This window comes from Cervus canadensis, chromosome 28 (assembly GCF_019320065.1).
Source record: "Cervus canadensis isolate Bull #8, Minnesota chromosome 28, ASM1932006v1, whole genome shotgun sequence".
Lineage (NCBI taxonomy): Eukaryota > Metazoa > Chordata > Mammalia > Artiodactyla > Cervidae > Cervus > Cervus canadensis.
The window spans coordinates 39,407,783-39,434,044 of record NC_057413.1 but is presented as its reverse complement, the minus strand read 5'-3'; the positions used below and the strand labels follow the sequence as shown (position 1 = coordinate 39,434,044).

The 26,262-nt window shown below is 56.6% G+C and overlaps 1 protein-coding gene across 1 annotated transcript; it reads left to right on the top strand.

The window, feature by feature from the left end:
* The first annotated feature begins 1,936 nt into the window (after positions 1–1,936).
* On the top strand, positions 1,937–26,008 carry IP6K3 (inositol hexakisphosphate kinase 3). Its single transcript, XM_043450966.1, has 6 exons — positions 1,937–2,178; positions 11,958–12,330; positions 19,126–19,333; positions 20,325–20,500; positions 21,761–21,936; positions 24,608–26,008. The coding sequence occupies exons 2-6, from the start codon at positions 12,144–12,146 to the stop codon at positions 25,025–25,027; spliced, it is 1,167 nt and encodes a 388-aa protein (XP_043306901.1). The 5' UTR covers positions 1,937–2,178; positions 11,958–12,143; the 3' UTR covers positions 25,028–26,008.
* Positions 26,009–26,262: the final 254 nt, after the last annotated feature.

The window sequence follows — 26,262 nt, the reverse complement described above, 5'->3', positions numbered from 1 at the left end:
CCTGAGGCCCTGGGTTCCCCCGGAATCCGCCCCTCAGGGCCATGGTGGGCCCTCCCCACTAGGGGCCCCCCTGCTCAGCCTGTGTTGGCTGTGAGGTTCCCAAACAGGGATCTGAGCCCAGCCAAGAAGGAAAGGGGGATGAGGGAGGGCGGTTTGGAAGGAAGGTCACAGCCAGGTAACCAGACCCCAGCCTTTTAGCTGGACCTGCTTTCCCTGCTGAAATGCAATTTGCCAGCTGGGGCTGGGGAGCAAAGGGCGGGGGTGCCTGGGATCCTCACTCCACTTTAAACCAGGCCTCAGGGCGCCCCAGGAAGCCCTGTCTGGGGAAGGGGAGGACCCGCGGCGGGGACCTGGAAAAGAGTTCATCGGCAGGAAGGGCAGCTGGGCTGGGCTGGGCTGGTGGGCAGGGGGCCCCCAGCCTCCTCTTTCTGCCAGTAACACATCTGTCCAGCAGCACGTTCTGTGCCAGGCCCCAGAGTGGCTGCGGCAGGCCCTGAGTGGACAGGGACCGAGGAAGCCTCTGGGAGAAGGATCAGGAGACCCGGGTTCTAGCCCTGCTCATCCCCCAGCTCCCCTGCTCTGAGTGAGCAGTGACGGAGACTGTCTGGGAGGGGGCTCCATGGACACAGGGAAACGCAGGAGGGGCGTGGGGGAAAGCCAGGCATCTGGTGCTGCAGCGAGAGCTCTGCGAGGGGCAGTGGGGCGGGGGGCTTGTCAGACCAGGAGGCGGGGAGGGGGCTCTGGGAACCAGGACACGGGGGATGTGGCCCAGAGTGAGAGAGAGGCAGGACCGCCAAGAGGGAAAATGGCAGAGGGGACTGGGCAGAGCTCAGCAGACCAAGCGCTCACACACCGAGGAGGGACCGGCTGGGTCAGGGCAGTGGACCGCTTGGCACCCAGAGGCGCCGCGGCCAGGAGTGCAGGCTAGCTGCAGGCACCTGAAGGGCGGACTTCAGGCCTGCCTGATACCTGGTCCAGCGTCACTCGGGCCTGCAGTCTGCCCCTTGCTGAGTCTCTGTCCTTTGCTCACCCTCCACGCAGACCTTGTCCAGCCTGCCTCCTCAACATCTAAGGAACCCGCCTGCTGCTTCCACCCTGCGCCCGCTCTCCCTGCCAGGCCAGGACACGCTTGGAGGACAGCAGCTGCGGCTCAGCACCGCCTATCCGCCTGCGACCCAGGCCCCCCCAGAGCGAGCCCTCCGCACACACAGCGGCGCCCGGCTCTCTCCTGCAGGACGCCCTTGGGAGCCTCTGGAGACACTGAGGACAGAGGACCGTAGGGCATCCCTCCCCACCCCCACGCCCGCCCCTCTGAGCACTCCCCTCGCCATGCTCCCCCACACCAAACCTGATGACCCTCCTCCTCCTCCAGGTCACCTCCTCCAGGATACCTTCCCTGCTTCCCCCAGCCTGGTGACAGCACGCATGCACCTCCCCCCCAACACACACACACACCACGCCCCCGTCCTCTCCCCAAACACCCTCCCTGGAACTGCCCTATGACTCACCGAACCCCTGACTAATCCCCTGACAACAGGCCCTGTCCTGGCGGGTTCCTGGCTCAGCCTAGCTGAGTACCCAGGACCCATGAGGGCCTCGAAAACACCGGAAGCACTGCTTGTCCTCAAGCTGACTATTGATTGAATGTCTTGCCCAAGACTGTCCTTCTCTCTGGCAGCCACTGCTCGGGGCAAACTGGCAGTGACGCTGTCGGGAGTGGGGTGGAGGCGGGGAGACCGGGGGAGGGAGAACACGACCCCCACGCCAGCCTGACCCTGTAAACAGGGGACCAAAAGCTAACCAGGGGCCTGAGGCACTTGGCCCTCGGTGCCCAGGGCCTGACATCCCTCCAGACCCCTCCTCCCCTTCCTCCCCTCCCTCCCAGGCCCTCTGGCCCTGCCCCAGAGCAGCCCGACACCAGCTGACAGCTGCCCGCGCCAGCCAACGCCCGCTGGCCCTCCCCGAGGGTCAGGTGACCCCCCGCCCCAGGCCTCTGCAGTCCAGCCCTGCGGGCAGACCTGCGTCTGGGCAGACCTCGCCACCAGTGCTATTGTGGACGCTGGCTTCTCCTTACTGGGGCACTGGGAAGGGCCTTTGCCCAGTGCGACGGTTGGTGGTCACTGACCAGGAAGACTGCTCTCCGCTGGACCCCTCTCTCCCACCCGGAGTGCGGCTCCAGTGAGTGCTGCCATGGGGAATAAGCGTGGGCAGGGAGGGCCCCGATGGTGCCAGGGCCGGGAGAGAGGCCTGTTCACACCGTGGGACTCAGAGGTGGACCCCCCGACTAGAGGTCAGCCCCACTCACCCCGTGGGGCCACCAGTGTGTCCGTGTGCGTCCGTGTTGGGGGCCTGGGGGCTGTTGGCACAGCTCAGCAGCATAGAAATCCTGTCACTGGCTCCTCTCCGCTTGCCCTCCCCTCCCCCAGGAGTCACCCTCCCCCCCATGTTGTTCTGGAATCTGGGCTCCTGCTTGAAGGTGGCAGGGCGGGGCTTCAGGGACGCTGTGAGGGCAGGCGCGGGGGGCTGGAGCCAGTCTCCCAGCCCTCGCTGGGTTTAACCCTTCATGCTGGGCAGCTGTCCCAGGAGCTTTGGGCAGCAAGGGCCCCGGGAACGAACGGCACGTATCGTCCCAGCAGCTGGGAGGGGCCCTGGGACCGGATGACATCAGCCGGGGCCGGGGCCGGAGCCGTGGCGAGGGCCTCTGTGGAGCGGGCACGGGTGTGGACACGGCCACAGAGGTGTATCACGGCCAGGGTGCCTCCACCCCGGGCAGGGGCAGTCTTTAGGGGCCCCTTCCCCCTGGGCTCTCCTGGGGCCACCCCCAGGGAACTTGAGACTTGAACCTGAGCCTGCCTTGGTCCTCAGGCTCTCTGGGGCCCTTGCAAACATCCAGGGCGGGTCCCTCCCAGGAGATTTGGATCCCACCAGGCAAGAGTCAGGCTTCTAACGGTTTTTAAGAGCTACTGGTTTATTTTTTAGCCTTTTTGCTATGAAAAACTTTAAGCCTACAAGAAAAAAATAGAAGGAAAGACACGATGAACATTTGCATGTTCTGCGGCTGGATTTACCATTTGTCTGAATTTTGCCACATTTGCTTCATTGTATTCACTAAGGCTAAGGTATTTTGAAGTAATCTGTGGACGTCACAGCATTTCCCGTCAAAGCACCTCAGTTCAGGTCCTTATGTAACCCCAGCGCTTTACCCCACTGACGATATTATTGGCTCCCCATGGACGGCTGCGTCCAGGCCGCATTCCAGTTTTCCCAGTTGTTCCTAAATAGTGTTCAATGTTTTGTTTAGACAAGGATCCAGTGGGGCTGGGGGCAGGGGGAGGACCCCGCTTTCAGTCTGGTAACATCTCAGCCAGCCCCCACCCTCCCTGCCCCTGTTCCACACCCCCCCCCAAAAGTGACCAGCTGAACTGAACACCGGCTGCCCACAGGAGGGTAAGAACAGGGCTGGCTCAGCAGCTCAGTCCAGTGAGGGAGACTGAGGCCCAGAGGGGAAGGGGCGGGCAGTCTAGGCAGACCCAGGGCTCCGGGTCCCACTGTGCCATGTCCAGGCACCTTCACCCCCTCGTGCCCCCACAAAGTCAGCTTCTTATCGGGGATCTGAGGAACCCCTCTTCTGCAAAGGGGCTGCAGCCCCTGGGGGTCCTCCCAGTGCTCTGCCCCAGGACCTCCTGGGGGCGGCAGGCCAGGCTGAGCCCCCCCACACCCCCTGTGGTCGACAGCCTGCTCCTGCATCCTCCAGCTCCAAGCACAGCGCCTAAGACGTCCTCCCCACGTGGTTGCTGTCTTTTTCATCAGCAGCCACCAGGGAAGAGCAATCAACTTTATGAGCATCAGGCACCAGCTTGTTCAGGGAGCAGGTGGGGGAGGCCGGCCCGGCTGGCAGACGAAGGGGGCATGGGGTCCGCCCATCCCAGGGGAAGGAGCCAGTGGGGTGTAGATGCTGAAGACGCTTCCACTCTGCTCAGCTAGACCCTCCAGCACCCCCACCCGACCTCCTCAGCTGGCCCCCGTTTCTGGTTTTGAGGTCCTTCCCCTGTGAATTGAGCTGGGCACCCCGTTCCTCAGCAGTGCGCCTCACTGGCCTTTCAGCCACTGTCCCAGCTCTGAGCCGTTGGAGAAGGGCCCCTAGTCGCTGGGCCAAGGAGCTTGCTGGTCCGAGTGCCTCCTCTCTGGGTGGTTCTGGCCCGTCTGCTGCTGCCCTCTGCTGGGCAAAGCCTCACCCTTCACACTCGCCCAGCTCAGCTCCACAGCCTGAAGGACAGTGACCACACACGCACATACCATTGGCTTGTTCCACCCCCACTGTTGTGTTTTGACCTTAAAAAACGTATCTCTTGTTAGAGTCCTAAAGATTCCATAGTAACCACCAACAAGACCGTCTATCTCTGGTTCGTAAAGCAGGTGGCTGGTCATGTGACTTAGAGGAAGGTGTGGGGAAGGGTGTCAGAGGCTGGAAAATGTGGTCTTGATGTCTAGTAATATCCAAGACCCTGGGAGGAGGGTCCAATATCCAAGCTTCCAGGGAGAGAGGTCCCCAGGAGACAAGCCTGCCTGGGAGGGGCTGTAGGCAAGGTGCCCAGCGTGCCCGGGAATGGAGGGGCCGAGGTCCCAAGGTGCTGTCATGAGGTCCGGCTCCACTGCGGCTGGAAAGACAGAAACCCTCCTGCCCCTCCCCACCCCACCCCTCCCCACCCCCGCTGGCCCCAGCAGCCCTTCCAGGAGCGCTGGGCTCTTGAGTCATCTTTGCCCCATGTGTCTCCCGCCCTGACAGCAAGCTCAGAACATCGTCGCTGCTGCTACGGACATTTGTTAGGGGCTGAAGGGCTTCTAAACTAATAATAGCTGTATTAAAATCGCATTAGGTCCTCAAGCTGGAGGAACGTTGGGAGATTTTAAATGTTAAGAGAAAAGGAGATGGGGAAGAATATCTTCCCTCAAAGGATAACATCGGCTCAGAAATAAGTCAGGAAAATGAAGTATTGCTCTGTGACTCTGGAAATCAAGCCTTCCCCGGGAAATAGATGCTCTCCAAAGCCACATCTTTCAGCCACAACTGAGAAGGTGATGTGTGACGTCCCCAGCATTCGGTATTGATCCCACCGGACTAGGACCATGCGGAACATGGGGCTTGCCATCCCACAGCCCTTGAGTCGTTTCTAGGATGGATTTAAAAACTTGATTTCTTTTTCATCCCAGAAAATAATTTTGTGCCTTCCAAGCCTGGATGGCCCCAGATGATACACAGCCCTCTGCCTTGTGAGCAACTCCAAAATTCTCCTGCCCATTCCAAGCTAAGTGGTTTTAAATGGTTTTCTGGTCCTCTCATCTCTAATAGATTAAAAAATGCTCCCTTGGGCATCACAGAGACATTGAGTGGTACTTGTACCAAACCTCTGGCTCTGAGGGGCCTGTGAAATGTACCTTAGAGCTTCAGAGGTGAGAGGGCAGGCCATAAACCATGCTGCTTCTGAGTCTGCTGGCCGACACGTTTTATTTTGCAGTCTACTTTTGCTGCAAGCTGTTTCTTAATTATCTTCTCCCCAGAACACACATCTCCCCCTTGGATCTACTGAGACGCAGTCCTGAAAGCATTCATACCTTGGCGCTCTCAGGCAACCCCCTCCTGCCTAGATTGATGGGGGGTCACACCTCCTCTGCTCAGACCCCAGTAGCACCCACCTCTGCCTCCCCGCTCAGCCCTCCCTCTGGTCCCATCTCGCTGCCTGTCCTTCCCCTCCTTGCTGCTCCCTGCACACACACGCCCTGAAACAGGCCTTCCTCAAGCTCCCCCAGGCCCAGACTCCATCTCCCTGGTCTCACACTCCTGCCCGGGTCCCTCAGCAGTAACTCTTCTAACCTTTCTAACTAGGACTCATTTTTCAACCTAATTTGTTCCCTAGGAGTCCCTCTGAGATATTCATTAGACTTTCAGTATCTGTTGATTGAGAAAATAGACAATGATAAAAACTACTAGGAACTTAATAATGCCTTTAAATGAATTTGTATTTTGGTAAACACTGAAGCATTTAGATACATTTGAGAAATGATCACAAGCTGTGGATATTGCTTTTCTAGTCTGCAGATCATGCTGCTGGCGCTGATGGTGTGGCTTTGGGTCAGGGCTTGAGTGGCCCACGGATGGGAGTCCTCCACCCGTGGCACTGTGAATCCACACTGCCCAGCTCCTCGTGGAACCCTGCCCCTGGGGATGGCACCCCCACCACCCTGCCAAGTGCGAACTCCCAGCAGGCTCCCACTGCTGATGTGGGCAGCTGAGGCTCACAGCACAGAGATGGTCTTGGATAGGAGCCTGGGCCCCACCCAGGTCTCAGGACTCTCAGAGGAAGCCAGGATGGTCCCCCTCCCTTAGAAGGGAGACCACACGGTGGGGCAGAAGGCCATCAGCTTTGGAAGGAGGCAGATTCACTGTGGCTGAATTCCAGCACCGGTGCTCACTCTCTGGACCCTGGGAAAGCTCTTCTACTTGTCTCCATCTGAAAATTATTCTGAGAAGCAGAGGGGGACGTTGTAAGGCCATTGGTCTGCCATGGATGCTTCACAGGAGTGGCTACAACACAGAGGATGTATTCAAGCCTGAGGTTGCTCCATACTGGGTATCTGGCTGTGAGTTGGTGAATTAGTCAGGATGGACTAGGTTGTGCTGAGTGGCAAAAACACCCCCAAACCTCAGTGCCTAATATAACCTGGATTGCTTTCTCTGTCATGAACAGTCACTCAGGAAGTGACTCTGCTTCCCAAATCACCCTGGCCAGGCAAAGAATATGCGGGGCACTGCTTACTCTAAATGCTCCTCCCGGAAGTGGCATCCGTCACTCCCATCCACATCATGCTTTAGCCGACGTACCTTCAGAAGACAAGGGAAGTGCAGTCATACCGCGTTCCTGCAGGGGGAAAAAAAAAGAAAAAACAGGATATGTGTAAACAGTTTGGACAATAACCACAGTCAACCAACTAGTTTCCAGATACAAGGAGCTGACAGCCTCTGAAAAGACAGAGTTCGTGACTCATTTAATCCAAGTTGAACCCTTACAAGTTTAGTTTGTGGTTTCACCTGCCATCTTCCCTAAAAAGGGAGAGACAAGTTTTCAGCGAGGTGTACCTTCTGTAATTTTTAATGAACTCCAGTTCAGCCTATGGGGAGAGGTTGTGTGCGTGTGCGCTAAGTCACTTCAGTCGTGTCTGACTCTTTGTGACCCCGTGGACTGTAGCCCGCCAGGCTCCTCTGTCCATGGGATTCTCCAGGCAAGAATCCTGGAGTGGGTTGCCATGCCCTCCTCCAGGGGTTCTTTCCGACCCAGGGATCAAACCCACGTCTCTCATGTCTCTTGCCTTGGCAGGCGGGTTCCTTACCACTAGCGCCACCTGGGAAGGCTGTGGGGAAACTCAGATACCCACCAAGGCTCCCAGGAAGAGGAACTGACATGTGCTGACCTGTGGTGACGAGCCCTGAGCCACGACGCCCTCTTCCACCTCAGCTCGATGGGTGGCCTCTGTCCTTGTGCCTGGCTTCACCGCTGCTGTCCTCTGTCCCCACCCTGGGAGCCAAATGCTGTCCGTGACCCTCCTTCCAGACCAGGAAGCGTCTAGCCACCCAGCACGGGCTGGCCGCCGCTCAGGCCTCTGTAGCGCCACAGCTGGTCCAGGGCCTCGTTTGACACCCAGCTCCATGGCCGGGCCCCACTAGAGAAGTTAACCCCTTGAGTCCTCCTGGAGTGAGTCCTGGAGTCATTTCATTCAGGATGTGACCCAGCGACGGGGCAGGAGGACACAGGGATCTGAGGCCGTCTGTCCGCTGTTCCCAGGGCGGGGCGCCTCGCCCTCCTCCATCTTCCCTCAGCTGCCCCCTCCCCAGGGAGCACTCAGGACTGACTCTGGGCCGGAGGCCTGGGCTGTGGTCTGCGAGGAGGCCTGGGCTGGGGAGAGGGCCCTGCGTCTCCCCTCAAAGCACTAAAGGGAGCCCGGCGGGTGTCAGAGGGGCTGTGAGGTCCTGCCCGGGCGAGCACCTCGCCCGCCCTCCCAGCACCTAGGCCGAGTCACAGAGGTCAGTCCTGGGCACCACCCACGCGCCGGCAAAGCCCGAGCGCTGAGGATGCCCGGGAAACGGGCTTTCCTAAGGGGGCTGTGCGCTCCGGCATCCGCGCCCTGCGAAGGTCGTGGCAGTGGGCGGTAAACCAAGGCTCGGTTCACCCCAGGGGTCTCAGCTAGCTGGTAGGGGGCCTGGAGCAGACCCGGGCACTGGACTGCTGCCCCACGCTCCCCGGCCCAGAGGCACTGCTCAGGGCCGAGGCTCTGGCCACTGACTCAAGTGCCTGCCGGTGGCGAAAGGCAGGTCTGGGCTGAGAAAACTCTGTCAGCCTGAATTATTCATCCTGGACTTGGCAGGAGGGATGGGGGAAATGGAGGCCTTCGCTAGCTCAGTCCCACAGCAACGGATGGAAACCTCAGCCTCCTTGGGAATCCAAGGTCAGAGTCAGCGCCTGGGGGAAGCCAAAGAGTGGCTCCCTGAGCGGCAGCAAACCCACTTGTCCAGCTCAGGCAGGAGCCCGGGGGACTAAGCCACTTCCCCTCCGTCCTCCCTGTGCCTGCCGTCCATCCGTCCGTCCTCCCCATGCCCCTCCATCCTCCCCACGCCCCTCGGTCCCCCCCGGCGCCCCTCCGTCCCCCGCCCCCTCCGTCCCCCCTGCCCCCCGCCGAAACCCTGGCGTCCCTCTGTACCCCCCCAACGCTCCTCCATTCTCCCTGCGCCCCTTCCCACAATCTGCGTGCGTCAGGAGCCCGAGGACCCTCATATTTCCCCCAAGCCACACCCTAAGGTGACCCTTAAGCAGAAGGGCCTCAGTTTCCCCCAGCTTCAAGTCCAGCGTTTTTAAAAAGCTGCTGCCAAGCCTGGGGGCAGGAGGGTTTGCATTGCTGTGTGTGGACCATCTTGGAGGGACTTCTGGCTGATCCGGGCTCCCTGAGACAGTTTGGCCAGGCCCTCTGAGAACGTCTGACCGTGGGGGTGGCAGTGACCGGATGGAGGCTCTGGGAACACAGTGCCTCTCAGACCCAGCTGATGCCCCCTCAGCGGGAAAGCCCCACGCAGGCCAGTACCAAGGCCCAGCTCCAGGGGGCCTCAGCTGACCCCTCATGCTGGTTTCTGCAGACGTGTGGACCCCAGACACCCCTGGGACACGCACTCACTGTAGCAGGTGGGGGGAGGGCTGGCCAGAGGGTATCAGGGTAGGAGAAACCAGGCCTGGGGACAAGAAAACCCGAGTGCCTCTGTCATCACAGCCTGACTTGTGAGTGACCTTGGCCAAGTCCCAGCCTCCTTAGGACTCAATTTCCTGACTCTCGATGTAGAGAAACAGCAGCCCCCAGCATCTCCGCAGGACAGCAGGTGAGCATGCTCTGGGCTAGTTGCCTGGGTTCAAATCCCTGGTCTCCCCCTAGTAGCTGGGTGCACACAGGCAAGTTACTGAACCTCTCCGGGCCTCATTTTCCTCACCTATGAAAGGCTGATACTACTAATTCCCTCATCAGGCAGTTGTGAGGCTCACATGGGTGAAGGCACCTAAAACACCTGAACATTGCCTGTGTTGTGTTTGTTGCCATTTACTGTTACCATTATTGTTACATTTATCCTTATCATCTCCTCCCACACCACACTGCAAGGTAACATCTGTGTCCTTAGGGCTCCTCAGGAGACAGGGGGTGAGGGGAGAGAAGGGTGAGGGGCCGCCCTGGGTGGCTGCACAAGGGCCTGCTGGGGACGCCACCTGGGTTCCCCCGGCAGAGCTGGGCTCGCAGAGGTGAGTGCGCGCCTGGCCAGCGATGGGCCCCGGGGAGACTGTGCAGGCCGGGGCCTCGGCTCCCACAGAGGATATAAATGAACTTCACGAGCCGGCTGTCCCTGTGCCTCCCCGCAGCGCCTCTGCCTCCCTGACCTGGGGACAGGTCAGCTGGCAAAGGCTGGCACCCAAGTGAGCCCAGTGAGAGAGGAGGCACTGGGCTGCCTTGGTTTTTCTCTTCCTTCCTCCTTCCTGCCTCGGCCGAATTTGCAGGGAGGATTAGGTTTGCCAAGCAACTGTGATGTCTTATCCGATAACCAGACTGAAAGTATCAACCCATCCCTGATTCTCCTCACCTTTACATGCCTCCCAACTTCTCTCAGCTCTTGGGGCAGATCCCAAGGAGGACTCACCTCGAGCGGTGGTGGGCAGGGTGTGGGTCTCAGAGCAGGGCTGGGGAAAGCCTTCACCATCAGGCCCCAGTCCTCCCCACCCCAAGGCCTTGCCCCAGCACCCCCAGACTCCCTAGTTGTGATTTAGTCTTGCATCCGGCATAGCAATTTGCACAGAACAGGCAGAAGACACCCCCTTTCCCTTCCGAGGGGAACTCTGTGGCCTGCCAAGAAGTGACCAATTCAGGAACATCGTCGTGGAGGGGCGTGAACAGGCCAGGCTGAGGCTTTCAATGCCTCCCAGCACTGGAGGTCCAAGTGGATGGTGGGCCTTCTCTGAGCCGGGGGGTTGAACAAAGTGACAGGTACCGCTGCGCGTGGAGGCAGCCAGCCATGCCCATGGTCTGGACTGAAGGTCAGTTAGAGAGTTGCTCATGCCCAGCACTGCCCGGCCTGGTTGCATCCTCGGCCAGGAGTCCAGCAGAGGAGAGTATTAATAACTCCATGGTGACGGCGCCACCGCGGGACTGTCCTCTCGAACATGACAAATGCGGCCACAAGAGCCTCCCCTGGCAGTGTCTCCTTGGCTCTCTGCTGAGACAAAGTCAGGATATCTTTATATTTTTAAAATATATTTATTTGGCTGCACTGGGTCTCTTAGATGCAGCATGTGGGGTCTTCAGTTGCAGCGTGTGAACTCTGTTGCAGCATGTGGGATCTAGTTCCCTGACCAGGGGTCGAACCCGGGGTCCCCTGCACTGCGAGCTCAGAGTCCTAATTGCTTGGATCACCAGCAAAGTCCCAAAGTCAGGATGTCTTTAGGGGCCAAGTTTCCAGCCAGAGTTTCCAGCATTTGCCTGAGGTCTTCTGGCAGGCCGGACCTCAGAGAGGGTGAAGGGCAAGCAGATGGTGGGGGACCCAATCAGGAGCCCCTGCCTAACTTCTGCCTCTTCCTGGCCTGAGGCAGGCTCAGCAAGCCATCACAGGCTTCGCTTTTCTCATTTGCAAACATCCATGATAAAGCTGGCCCTCCCAAGGCTGGTAAGAAAATCTGATCCCCTGGGCAATAATGCTAGAAATAATCATGATAGATCACATTTATTGAGCACCTAGCTCCAGGTACTGGGCTAACATTTTCGTAGCCTTTATATCTCAATTCTGCCCCTACCTCCATGAGGCGGGTATCATTGTTACCTTATTCTATAGATGGGGAAACTGAGGCCCAGAGAGGTTTAGTAACTTCCCCAGGTCACACAGCAATGATGTTGTGGGGCCCAGATGGTGCCCAGCGTATGCATATGCTATATCAAAATGAAGCATTCCTGCACCCCTCCAGCCCCTGCAGAATAGTGAGTCCCCACCAGCAAGGACTTTCTTCTCATTGGGGCTGGGATCAAAGTTCCCAAAGGGAAAGGCCAGTCATGGAACATGAGCAGTTCAGACATGCTCACTACACTCGGCAAGCTTATAATCTTAGGGACTGTCTTTTGGAGTTTTTGTTTTTTGAATGTTTTAATATTTAAATTCAAATATTTTCGAGGCACTTGTAAAAAGTATTTAGTGAAAAGTCTCCCTCTCAGCCCTGCTCCCCCGAGGTGGAAACTGTTAGCAGTTGCTTGTAACAGACGATTCCAGAAGAAATCGACGCCTGTGTACGGTCTTGTCTAACACCTGGGGGTGTGGCTGGGGACTTCAGGTGCCCTCCTCCCACACACGGTCTCCCTCATATCCCTTCCCTTTCTCCTCTGTTTTCCAGGGACCGGCACTGCCGAGAGCCCTCAGCCAGGAAGACTCTTGTGCTCTAGCCAACAGGAAACGCCAAGAAAAGGAAAGTTGAGGACTGCTAACAGCCCACCTTCTGTCCGGAAGCTGCGACCTCAGCCCTAGACGCCCCCTCCTCTTGTGGACTGCAGGGAGCCACCCCGCCCTCCCACACTGGAGCATGGTGGTACAGGACAGCGTGGACACCCCCGGCGTGCCGCTGGAGCCCTTCCTGCACCAGGTCGGGGGGCACCTGAGCGTGATGAAGTATGATGAGCACACGGTGTGCAAGCCCCTCATCTCCCAGGAACAGAGGTTCTACGAGTCCCTGCCGCTGGCCATGAAGCGCTTCACCCCGCAGTACAAAGGTGGGTGTCCGAGCAGTCCCCTGCAGGTGGTGCCCCCCCAAGGGGCCCGGCCTCTCTGCAAGCCCCCACCACCTCCTCAAGCGCCGTGGTGTGTTGTAGGGTTGCCATGGAGACCTGCCCCTCTGCACAGCGGCTGGCCCTCACCGCCCCAGGTTCTCTGAACTCTTCCAGCCCCCAGGTCTGGAGTGTAATGCTACTTGGCATCCCCTGTAAATTAGCTCAAGCCACCAGTCTTTGCGGGATTGAGAACAGGATAAGGTGATTCCCCAGCCCCACCCCACCTTGATGGGGCATTCTGGTCTGTGCTTTAGGTGTGCCGTGCCCGGGTCCTGCGACTGTGGTTGGTAAACACAGGACGGGTAAACACAGGACACTTCCTTGGGTGACCCAAGTGGATGGTGGGAGCCTTGGGTCTGGGACAGGTTATGGAGGAGCCGGTTCACAGTGGGTTTGGGAAACCAGAATCCCCACTGTCCTCCAGGGGCAAGGCCAGGGTGCAGGCTGCTCCCCCAGTGTGTGTTTCAGATTTGGGCACAAGGTCTGGGGAGAGAAGGCTGCGTGGGCAGGGCTGCTGTTTGCTGGCCTCCACGGGGGGCACTCCGGGCGGCCGCTGGCATCCATGGGGCAGGCTGTCTTGTCCACCCCCAGCCTTTGGTAAAAGTGGCTTGCAGGGCTCAGGGCATGACTCTGCCAGTCGCCAACCCCACGAAATAAAGAATGCTCAGAGAAAAGACCTCCTTTAAAGGATTTTAGACCTGTGACCTCAAGCTTCTGCCCTCGTTGTGCAAGTATCTGTAGTGAAAGCGATGATAACATTCAGACAAGTCACTTAAAAACTTACCTGTATTTCAAAGATGGAGAAAACTGGGAAGAAGGGGACCCACCTATTGGTTTGCCAAAAAAGTCATCCTGGTTTTTCCATATCATCTTATGGAAGAACCCAAACGAATACTTTGGGCAACCCAATACATTGGTGTTTCTCATACGTATGATCTGGGGTCAAACAGCTTTACCAGAATCACTGGTGTGTGTGTGTGTGTGTGTGTAAAGGTAGGCTCCCAGGCCCCATTCCTGACCTGTGAATCGGAATCCCTGGGTCAGAGCCCAGGAATCTGTATTCAGCATCCAGATTCAGACCCACTGAGAGGGGCCCAAGGCCTTGAGCCCTGGGCACTGCTTCAGTCGTGGACAGCCAGGACCTCCCGAGAGTCTGAGATGAGACACACGAGAGATGGGGTGGGAGGCTGGTGTACAGCTTCTCAGGGGCCCTCTGGGGCCACTGACCAGTGCTGGCCACCGCCCACCTTGTCAGAGCACCCTCTGGAGTTAACATCTGTCCCTTCACAAGCGAACTCAGGCCAGCAAAGGGGCGGCTGGATCTCAGGACGGGGGCCCCGCTGCCCGCAGCATTCCCTGCTGGCCCCACACAGCTCTGGAGCCGAGACCGGCTCCCAGGGCCACCCCAGGCAGAGCATGGAAGTGGAAGAGCAACCACACCCCAGGGCCCTCCCTGCTCCCCGTCTTCCCGGGTTGGCGTGGACGGCCCCACTCTGGGGAGCCTCGGGCACTGGTCAGCTCTCCAGACCCATCCTCTGCCTTGTGTCCCTCTAAGCTTGGGCCCCTCCTGGTATTCGCCCCCGACGCCCTGCCTCGGAGCCCCACTAACTCCGTAGATTAATTTGAGTCCTCACTTGGAGACGATGGTTGCAAACAAGTCAAGAGGGGTCGGATCAGGGAGGCCCAGGACATCCATCAGGGGAGACCACGCAGCCCAGCTGCGGGTGAGGGTGAGGCGGAGCCCACGGGCTGGCCTGATGCCCAAACGCGAGGCTTGGACGATGAGGAACGCTGATCCCCTCATCTGCCATACCACGGGCCGCCGGGTGCCAGGGTGCAGGCGCCACCCGAGGAAACACACATGTGAGGAGACACTAGAAAAAGGCCCAGAAGTGGGGCCTGCGTGCCCTCGGACCCCCGGGGCAGGAGGGAAGAAGGTCGGGTCTGGGCATGGGAAAGGGTCCCTTGAAGGGCCTGGGGCTGTGCAGGGTTCTTCCCCGATAGGAAAAGTAATGCCAAGGCTTCCCTGGCAGTCCAGTGGTTAAGATGCCGCACTTCCACTGCAAGGGGGCACGGTTTCAATCCCTAGTTGGGGACCAAGATCCCAAAGACAGCTCAGTGCAGCCCCCCCACCAAAAAAAAAAAAAAAAATCAAGAAAAGTACTACTGGTCAACCTTTTAGCATTGACTCAGTGCCGAACACCCTAGAAGTTGTTTCTTTGATTGACTTGTTTAACCGTGACAACACTCTAGGAAAGGTACTCCCATTGTCCCCACTTTATGGAGGAAGAAACAGGCCCAGAGAGGTCACCCAACTTGCCTCGGGCCACACAGCCTGCAGAACAGAGCCAGGATTCAAGTCTGGCTCCTGAGTATGGCCTCTCAGCCCCCGGCCCTGATGCAGTGACCATCCCTGCAGAGACAACTCCCCAGACGCCAGTGCTCGGAGCCATCCAGCCCAACAAGGGAGGGGAAGTGACTTGCCCAGGGTCACTTAGCTAGTGAGTTGAGTGCCCACAGGCCGCTGCAGGGGTCTCCCTTCTCATCCTGATGGGACCAGCCTGGAAAGAGGGGCCATTGCTGACGCGGCCGCCACATGCCCCGGAGCCCACTCTCTTCCATCTCACGCCTGCACGCTGATGGCTTTGGGGTGCTGGGCAGGCACTGCGTTCCCCAGGGCAGCCTCCCTGGGCCCAGAGCGTGCCTGGACTCCTCGGACATGAGAGCATCTTGAAACTCTGTCCCTCCTCCCCTCAGCTTCGGGCAAGCGAGGACACGCTCCTAGGTCCAGCTGGTTAATGGATGAGCCAGATTCATATTACAGACGTCGGCGAATTAATGTCCTCATGAGCTTAAAAATAAATACATGACAGAATACTCACGGAAGCTGCTCGGCCAAATCAGAATTGCTGAGATGCTCTGGGTGTGTCAGGGAGCGCTCCCGTCTGCCCGGCTGACGTGGTCACAGTCGAGGTGCTTGGGGGTGCTGGTGAGCAAGCAGATGGGGCTGGGGTCTCCCACCCACCTGGTTGGGCAGGGGCAGCAGTGTATTGGGAGCCTGTGGGCATCTGAGACAGCCAAGGCGAGCTGGAGGCCAGGCTGGGGCCAACAAGGCTCTTGACAAAGGAACGATCCAAACCTCAGGGAGTCTGAATCCCACTGAGTGGCTGCTCTTGTCAAGGACAGGCAACTCGAGATTGTTTGCAAGGTCACATGAGCTATGGGGCTCCCCTGGTGGCTTAAATGGTAAAGAATCCGCCTGCAGTGCAGCGGACCTGGGTTCGATCCCTGGTTTGGAAAGATCCCCTGGAGAAGGGTATGGCAACCCACTCCAGTTTTCTTGCCTGGGAAATCCCTTGGACAGAGGAGCCTGGTGGGCTATACAGTCCATGGGGTCGCACAGAGTTGGACATGACTGAGCCACTAGGACGACACTCTGTGCAATGGTCCCAGGTTTCAGAGGGAAGGGCTGGGCTGAGCTGAGAGAGGGAAGGAAGAGAGAGGCAGGGAGCCAGGTAGAGGCGCGCAGGGAGACGGAGCGAGAAGGCGAGACAGGAGTCTGGCTGGGTCGCGCCGACGACATGACAAATAGAAATGACTTTTGGGTTTCACTGGTTTGGCATTATTTGCACCTCTGCTCACCTCCAGCTATTTTGACACTCAGACCAGATGAGATCAGGCCAGAGCTAGAGTCCGGAGAAGCAGGCGAAGGTCACATTTCTTGTCCCTCCAGGGAGGCCCCCTGGGCCCAGGGCTCCCCAGGAACTTGGTTTCTGGCAGGCCTGTCACCTCAGCCTCACAAATGTGCAAGGCCGGGGGTCCGCCAGACGGTAACTTGAACTTTGTGAGATCCAAAAGGGCCTTGCCTTTGGCCGGCACACCTTCCTGCCTCCCCGAGCGGCCAGGAGGCTCCAAGCTCCCCAAGAACCAGCAAAGAGGCCGTGGGGCTCCCCCTCTCCTGGCACCTGGAGGGTGGGCTCTGGGGCCTGGCGGGGTGTGTGGTTCCCAGGTCAGCCCTCCTTCCTGGGACCAGCACAGCAAGCTCAAGGCTGGAAACGAAGCCCCGTGTCCTGGGCTTCTCGGTGCTTCCGGGCTTGACACTGATCGCCTCTTCTGAGGTGGTGGCTCTGTGGCCACTCTGTCTGCCCCCGCGGAACAGAATGACCAGCCAAAGGTGATTGGGGACACAGCAGGAGTGTCCTCATCAACCACACTCGGGTAAACACAGCGTGACAACCCCCACTCTCCCGAGAGATCCTGGGCTTCGTGTGGCAGCCTGTTCCTCCTCCCACAGTCACGGCTGGCATGGCTGGCAGAGCCATCACCCCTTACCGACCAGGTGACCTGAGGCAAGTTATTCAGTCTCTCTGAGCCTCAGCGACCACAGTCAACGCCTTGCAGGCTTAGCGATAGACACTAAGTTAGCAGTAAACAAAACGCACATAATGCTGGCACATAGTAGGTGTAAAAGACCCAGCAGCGATTATCACTCCTGTGCTGTGTCCCAGCCGCCACCAGCCCCCTGCTCTCACGAGCAAGAACAGCACGGGTGGGCTCCATCCAGGGAGGCAGGCTGCAATCCAGGTGAAGGACAGAATGCCGCGCTCAGGGGCGCTGTGACCGTTAGCATCGCGATTGCTCCACAGGATACTGGGGCCTGGGATGAGCTAAGGAAGAACAGAACTTTTAAGGAACTGGAGGGAAACGAAGGTCACCGTCAGGCCGCAGAATCAGGGCTCTGGGAGCCCGAGATGACAGGCCAGGCCCAGGGAGACCGCTGAGCCAGTAGCGCAGATGGGCCTGGAGAGCGACGTGCAGAATGACAGGGCAGCCCTAAAAAGGAGTGTCTATGCTGAGCAGCCCAGGAGGGCAGGCAGGGCCACGCGCGCGGAAAGCAGCCACCTCGGTGGCTGGCTCAGCAGAAATGACCACTTAGAGGCCGGGAAGGTGACCCAGTGCCTGGGGGAGGTAATAAACACCTGGGAGGATGCAATCGCAGGCAACCCTCCCACCTGTCAGGGTCCCAGCAGAAAATGAGTGGCACGTGCCAGGGGGTTAAATGAAGAGAATTCTTCAAGGATCTATCGGCAGAACTGCACACAGGATGAAGGGAGCGACTGGGGGGACTTTCCTGATGGCCCAATTGTTAAGACTGTGCTTCCACAGCAAGGGCCACAGGTTCAGCTCCTGGTTGGGGAAATAAGATCCCGCATGCCACGTGGCCAACAAAAAAGAGGTGAAGAGGAACAACTAGGGATGGTGAGGCAGCCAGGGACCAGCGGGACGGGAAAGCTACAACCACCCCTGGGCCTGAAAGGTCAAGCGAGGGCATGGTAGAGCTGACCTGGCAAGAAGGAGGCCGCAGAGAAACAGGGTGAGCCATGGGGCAGCAGGGAGGGAACCCGAGGGATGAAGGTCCCAACCTTTCTCCTCCTCTCCCCCATCTGTCACCGGTGACCCTCACTGGCCTGACTGGCAGGCAAGGAAGCCACGGGTACATGCCAGAGTCAGCCCCTCGGGCACAAAACAGGGTGGAGAGAGACGGAGGGCAGGTTGGTAGGTGAGAAAGCTAAGAGGGGTCCTCAGAGCACCAGCTGCAGGGAGAAGGGGGGCAGCAAGGACTTTACAGAGAGCCAGTTTTCATAAAACCACTCGTGTGGCAGTCTCCTGGGCCAGGACCATGTGTACCTTCCATCTTCACCAGGACTCTGGCAAGGCTGGGCACCCACCGGATGCCAAGCCCCACGGAGGGAGGCGTGGACCCTGCCATCAGAGCAAGAAGTCCACAGGGGATGACCACAGAGCCATCAATGTGGGGCCAGAGCCTAGGACCTGGCCTAGCCAACGTCCCAGAGGAGAAGCCCGGCTAGCGCACGGGTTCCCGGGGGGTACGCACATCCTTTGATATCACAGCCAGCATCCAGAGGAGGAGGTCACGCTTGGAGTATAAACCCCAGGGGTTAGGGAGTTCTGTGGCGGTCCAGTACTTGGAACTGCAGGTTAAATCCTTGATTGGGGGGCTGAGGTTCCACAGGCCTTGTGACATGGCCAAAACAAAGACAAACACACACTGGTGGTTAGGAGGTACCGTTGGCAAAAATCTCACATGCCTTCTATTTTCTATCAAAGAACCACATTCTGTCCATAATCCTCATGGGCTGTGCATCACGTGTCTCAGTGTGAAAGCCAGGGACGTGGGAAGGCTGAGTTAAGGGGCAGCCCAGGCGGCAGGAGGCTGTTAGAGGAAGGCTTCCTGGAAGAAGCTGCTCAGATAACGATTATGTGGAGGGGAAGGCAAGGGTGATGAACGAGACAGAATGAGATGCCCCCCCCACCCCAACTTCCCTCACTGCCACTTAGGGGTGGGGCTCTTCTCTGCAGAGGACCAACTCAGATGCCCCAAGGCTGGGCCCAAATGGGGTGCCACGGGGTGCCTGGGCGATGTGGGCTGTGTCCAGAGGTGCAGGAATGCGAGGATGAAATAAATGCACGCAGCTGCCCTGTTTCAAGCGTGAAGGGGCAGGGAGAGGCCACGAAGCAGGGACCGTGCCAGCATCAGCCCAAGGCCGTTTCCGGCAGGCCCCACGGCTCTGGCTCATTCTGGAGCAGGATCTGTGTCAGGCCAGTCCCCGGAGCGCTCTCTAGAGAGAGGAGCTGGGGAAGGGGGCAGGTTGACCACTGCCATTAAACTGTGGTTCGAAAGGACAGCGCACCGTGTCCACCCCTCCCCCTCTGCAGGCACCATCACCGTGCACCTCCGGAAGGACAGCCGCGGCCGTCTCAGCCTGGTTGCCAGCCCCCTGACTGAGAACCGGGGGCCCTTCACGGTCTCCACGGAGTCGGCAGCGGTGGCCATATGGCAGACCCTCCAGCAGAGCCCTGGCGGTGGCGCCCTCCCCCTCGCCCAGTGGCAGCACCCCCAGCTGGTACACTCGCTCACGGAGAGGTGAGGCCACGTGGCAGGATGCCAGAAGCCAGGCCGCGCGTCCCTAACCGGGACCAGCACTGTTCACGCCCGTGCCAAGGCCAACGGCTCCCCTTTGGGACCAGAGCCGAGAAAGTGAGCAATTCAGATGAGGGCTCTGTCGAGCAGAACCCATGTGACCAAAGAAAGGAATGCATCTTCTTTGGTGCCACTTCCGGAGGGAGCATTTCAATGCGTTTCCTCTCGAAAGTGGATGTGCGTGCGGAGTCCTATACAGAGAAGGCATTCAGTGTGTGTTTGTTTAATTATCTATTTCACTGAGACCATGGAGTGCATCTGGAGGGGGGAGATGTGCAGAGCAGAAGCCCCAGAACAGTTGGCATAAAGGAAAAGTGTGGCTAATGCCTCTAGAAATCCTCTTCCTTAGCGGCTGAGTGCCAGTGCGGCCCTGGAGACGCAGGCAGCTCAGGGCACCTGAGGTCCTCGGAGAGGTCTCCAGAACCTCCGATGGTGACCTTTCTGAAAAGAAAAGCATCCCTGGGGAATTTTAAACATTTATGGGAAACAAAAGGGAGCTAATACAACGAAAGTACCTCCCTTCCCCAAGGAGCGCAGCGGATCTTAATTAAGCCTCCTGGCTTGGCATCAGGAAGCCGTGTGTATTATCTCCCTGCTACAGACCCGGGGAGCCGAGATGTAGAGGGCAGGAGAGAGGGTGGACCGTGGGTCTGTGGTTCTCACCCCCGATGAGGCCACAGGAGCAGCCTAACCCCCAGCCTTCTGATCCCAGGCAGGGTCGCCCCCTCTATGCTGCGTGAGTTATTATGGACTTTAGAGAGACCCCCTGAGGCCGGCAGCCTGGCCTGGCCTGGGGCCTGAGCGGGGCAGGGGGGCACCAAGGTCCTCGGGGGCATCCTGGAGGGTAGCCAGGGGCAGTCCATGGCCTGGTCCAGCCGAGAGAGCCCTGCCAGCCACCGGGGTCCTGACCGCCGTGCGCGCCCCTCGCCCACAGCCCGGCCACGGCGCTCCTGAGGTCCGAGCTCCACCTGAAGGCCCAAGTCCCCTCGCTGGTGGAAGACGCGAACGGGAACCTGATGGAGAAGGGCAGCTTTAACCCGTGGGGCCTCCACTGCCACCGGGCCCACCTGCATCGCCTGTGTGCCGAGTACCCGGAGAACCAGCGGCATCGTATCCTGGCCCGCCCACCATGCACGGCGCTGCGGGGAAGGCCGGGGGCAAGGAGGGGTGGCCGAGACAAACGTGTTGAGGCAGGTCGGGGGAGAGACAGGGATGGCAGGGAGAGTGGGCCCCAGGCTGGGCCCTGGAGGAGACCTGTGCTGTGTGCGGTTGCCCAGTCGTGACCAGCTCTTCCTGACCCTTTGGGTCGTAGCCCACCAGGCTCCTCTGTCCAGGGGATTTTTCAGGCACGGATATATCCTCCTCCAGGGTATCTTCCTGACCCTGGGATCAAACCTGCATCTCCTGTGTCTTCTGCATTGCAGGCAGACTCTTGACCTGCAGAGCCACCAGGAAAGCAAAGAGAAGTCAGAGGCTGGGGAAGGCAGATGGGGCGGGGGGAGGGAGTGCCCCTGTTGGGTCACTGGTCATGTCTCTGCCACCTGGGCAGTGAGGATGGGCAGAGCTGGGGTCTCTGTGGGCAGTTAGGAAACATGATTGCCGCACTGAGGGGGGGCCAGGGGGACTCAGTGAGTGGGTGGGTCCCCATAACTCAACCTCCTTTTCATGCTCCCAATCGTCCCCACAGCCATCATGGAGCCGATGGGTGAGAATGTAGCACGGCCCCTCTCTTAGGGAGGGACCTGCGGGGTAGCCCCTTAGGAGAGGTACTCCCCTGTCCCCCTCGGCCTGCCACAAACTCAGGGGGCGTATTCAGGCCTGGAAGGCCCCCTTTGTCACCACTGGGCTCCTTCCCACGAACTGGTGGCTGGTTTTGCGGTACTTACTAAGACATCTGCAATCTGCATCCCTAAGAAGTTTTTTGCAGGATAATTATTCGGCTGAAATTAATATTCCTGCAACTCATCTCTAAAGCTAACATCAAGGCACTTCTCCCAAAATGTACTGGCCCATTCAGTGACTTGAGGTTTTAGCCTTCTGATTTTATGCCATAAAATGTAAATTGGGCATGGCCTGCTGGGGATTTCAAGCCTGCATTTAAATTTCTACCTCAGAGCAAAAAGGGAAAGGAAAAGAAGCTCACATCCTAATAAACTCTCTCTAAAAAATGGACTTATGAGAGCAGCCTGCAAAGTCAATGCCTTGAATTCTTTACAGCGACAACAGGCTGATCTGTAGTTAAAGAAATGGGGATGAAGGGCTGGGGTTCAGCGGGGGGAGTCTCCAGCCGGCTTCAGAGGCCCCTGACCACCTCCTGCGGGGAAGTGGCCTTTGTGTCCCAGGAAGCCTTCCTTAATGCCTCGCGACCAGGGTTCCTGTTGCTGGAAAATGTAGTGTCACAGTACAAGCATCCCTGCATCTTAGACCTGAAGATGGGGACCCGGCAGCACGGGGACGACGCCTCAGAGGAGAAGAAGGCCCGCCACATGCGGAAGTGTGCGCAGAGCACCTCGGCCCATCTGGGCATGCGCATCTGCGGCATGCAGGTAGGTGGGGGCGGGACAACCGCAGGACTGGGCATCCCGGGAGGTCCGCTGGAGGCAAGAGTGTCCCCCAACCAGACACTGTTGCCTTCACTTTGTGGGAGCAACAGAGGCAGTGGCCAGGCACCTCTTTCCCCAAGGAAACACATATCCTGATCCAGGACATGCTGGGTTTTTTTACAGAGCACTGTTCAGGACAGTGGTGTCAAAATCCCACCGTTTGGGGAGGAATGTAAATTGGAGTAGCCACGATGGAAAATGGTACAGAGGTTCCTCAAAAACTAAAACTAGAGCTGCCATATGATCCAGCAATCCCACTCCTGGGGGTGCACCCAGACAAAACTGTAATTTGAAAAGATGCATGCACCGCTATGTTCCTAGCAGCATTATTTACAATAGCCAAGATATGAAAACAACTTAAATGTCCATTGACAGATAAATGGATAAGGAAGATGTGGAACATATATACGATGCAATGCTACTGAGCCATAAAAAAGAATGAAATAATGCCATTTGCAGATGTATGAGTGGACCTAGAGATTATCATACTAAGCAAAGTAAGTCAGACAGAGAAAGACGAATATTATGTAATATCACTTATATGTGGAATCTAAAATATGACACAAGTGAACTTTTATGAAACAGAAATGGACTCACACAGAGAACAGACTTGTGATTCCCAAGGTGGGTAGGAGTGGGAAAAGAAAGGATTGTGAGTTTGGGATTAGCAGATGCAAGCTGTTATATATAGGATGATAAACAACAAGGTCCTACTGTATTGCATATTCAACATCCTATGATAAACCATAATGGGAAAAGAATAGGAAAAAGAATCTATATCTATAACTGAATCACTTTGCTATATAGAAGAGATCAATAACTTTTCAAATAAAAATTTTAAAAATAAATTTTTAATTTTTTAAATATTTAATCTAAAAAAATTAAAAAACCACCAGCGTTAAACTCATCTCAGGGTCTCTGGTAGCTGGAACTTTCCAGCCTGGCCATGTAGGTCCTACCTATGTTGAGAGCAGACCTTTGATGACAGTGTGTGAGCAGGGCTGGGAGAGAACTGAGGGAAAACTTCCTTGTGTGCTCCATGGGGTCCTCATTCTCTTGAATGATGAAGCTGAACCCTCTCCTTCTCAGATGCTGGGAGGCAGTCAGCTTTTCAAATCCATATTAGCCATTCTCTCTTCTTACTCTGCCTTTTCTGCTGCTTCTTACTACCTGTTCTAGCTAACAAAGTGGTAAGGTCATAAGGTGCAAAGCCCAGCAAAGGAATGGCTAACTTCTTATTGCCCGGACTCCACGCTTCATTTTTGCTGCTCTGATGTGGCTTATGGCTGGGACTACAGGAGAACAGGAGGAAATAAACTTTCTCTACTGGTTCCCTCTTAGAATCTATCTACTCAAAGCAAAACCAGACACGGATTTGATGGTAAACACTATCGCTTTCCTTAATTGAAACTGCCACCCCTTGAAACTGGAAGTCGAGTCTATAAATTTGAGGCACAGATGTCCCTAGGAAAGCTTGGAATGTAGTTCTCAGAGAGGATGGAGTGTGATGCATTGTGGTGTAAGTGGAATTTCTCTCTGGACCCCAAACCTTCTGAAATTGGTCTGATTTATTTGGAAATTGAGGCCTATCCTGTGTTTAGGACGGGCCAATTTAGCAGCTGATCTTCAGCCCTCCAAAGGCAACACCAAGTCTATAGTATCTTTCTGATTTTTTTCCCACTCGTGTTTTCTGTAAAGATACCATGTCATCTGAAGGCAGGGAAGACCTGGGAAACTGTCATGGCCAGGTACAGGCAGCCCTCCCCAGGTGTGCCAGGCGGAGCGGTGCCAAGTCCCCCCTCTGGCCGTGCCAGCCACTGGCCTCCGTTCAGCCTCTGCCTGCCTCTGCCATCTGAATGAAATGAGGGCGGCTGCCACTGTTCCCCCATCAGCATCTCTCCTCCATCTGCTTCGTTCTGGTGGCCAAGACGTGACAGAGGACTGGGGAAGAGCTGGTGCCAAGGAGAGGCGCCACCAGCCCACAAAGCCCGCTCCCCTCAACATCCAGTCTCCCCTCAACATCACCCACCGCCTGAAAACTCCAGGCACACCTGATCTAGCCTCTTTCCATCTTCAAACAATTCACCCCACTCCACCCCTGGAGCCATTACAGTTTCCTCAGAATCTGCAGAGAAAGGACTTCATAAACTTTGTTGGGGGAAATTTTAATTTACTTGGCTTCCCAAGGCCATTGGCTATGATTTCAGATTCCCACTAAAGCTTTCTGGCTTGGGTTTGCTAATGTTTGAAGAGGGCCAGAAGCCAGGACTTAAATCATGATTTGGCAGTTGACATTGGAAATTCACAAGAAAGGAGATCCAAACCTTTTCCTCATGGGCAGAGGGTCACCTCTGTAGGATGAACGATCTTTGGACCTTGGATTTCTATTAACGGCTTGCACAGAAAACATTTTTAAGTGTAAAATTTACACTGGTGCTTGGTGAAAGATTGTCTTGCCAGTCACTGCAGCCATTCCTGCTCGGCATCTCTAGAAATGTGTTTCTGTATTAAGTTTGCTTGAGACGCCTCTGTAGCAGATGTGATTTTTTTTAAGTTTGCAATTCTTAACATTTTCTATCTTCTTTTTTTTTTTCTATCTTCTTTTTAATGTAAGGTTTATCAAAGCGATAAGAAGCACTTTCTCTGCAAAGACAAGTACTATGGAAGAAAGCTCTCAGTGGCGGGCTTCAGGCAAGCACTTTACCAGTTCCTGCACGATGGGACCCGCTTCCGGACGGAGCTGCTGGAGCCCATCCAGCGCCAGCTCCAGGCCCTCCTCTCGGTCATTAGGAGCCAGAGTTCATACCGGTTCTACTCTAGCTCCCTTCTCATCATCTATGATGGGCAGGAGACTCTACAGACGCCCCACGGCAGCAACGTCATCAAAGTTGACGTCCGGATGATCGACTTTGCTCACACAACATACAAAGGCTCCTGGAATGAACACACCACCTACGATGGACCAGATCCAGGCTATATCTTTGGCCTGGAAAACCTCATCCAGATCCTGCAAGGTATTCATGAGGGACAATGAGACTTGTTGGGCCCATCTGGACTTTTCCAGACAAGAACTCTCCAAGGGGACCTATTGGTAGTCTAGACCCCCCTGAGATGTGTCTGTAATAATTCTATCTATGTTCAAAAGCCATCTCTCCACATGACAGGCTATACTAACAGCTGCTAAGGACACCAGCTCTGGAGGTAGTGCACGTACCCTGGCATCTTGCGCTCATGCTGGCCCTCACAGGCTGCACGTGAGGATGAAACGGTGTCTTTCTGGAGTAAGGAAAGCTGCAGAGGAGTTAGGGGCCAGCGTCACAGCGAGATTCTGCAGCACTTGCACTGAAGGACGCTTTCTTGTTGTCATGCTGCGCTCTCACAAGCTGTGAGGGGAAAAAAAACCTTCCTTGAAGAAGCCTAGAAGAATGTGTTCCCAAGTTTGTGGTTTTTCTGCTCGCATGGGCTGCTGGCTCCTGGGGCAGACAGAGGCTAATAATGTCTCTTACCTTCCTCAGAGTGGTAGGTGGGGCAGGGAGACGTGAGACAGAGCTTCCATCTCACCAGCTCTGACCCCAGGTACCAAATGGACAAGGACAATCCCAGACACAGCACTGGCAAACCGAGACTCCAGCTTCCCAGTTTTTGCCTATGGAAGGGCAGGTTCTATGGGAAGTGATGATTCTGCCAGATTCTGACCATGAAATGCAGCTTCCGGTGGGGGTGGACTGCACAGAAGAGAGATGTGAACTTACACTCTTCGCTTTCTATTTATTTATTGAGGGTGGGGGTGGGGTGGGGGAGTTAGAAGAGAGGCCCCTGGAGGACCCAGGAAACCAGGTTCAATGTTTACAAGACAGGTGGACAGTATAAATACAGAACCGAGAGCAAACGGTTCTAATTAATTCCTTCTCCTGCAGTGTAGAAACCTATTACAATGCCCTCGAGTCAAGCACTGAGATACGTTACCCAATTAGAGAAATAAATTTGTTAATAAAATTGCTGAGGTCACCAGTGATTATTTGGTATGCCTTATTACTCCTTCTGTTTGTTGATTCTTATCCTCATACTGTATGGCATCTTCAATTTATGAGTACCTAGAGTATACCACCACAAGAACAGTTCACTGATTTCCTCCTGGAATGCGGGAGACCTGGCTTCAATCCCTGCGTTGGGAGGGTCCCCTGGAGAAGGGAACAGCTACCCACTACAGTGTTCTGGCCTGGAGAATTCCATGGACTACAGTTCATGGGCCGAAAAGAATCGGACACG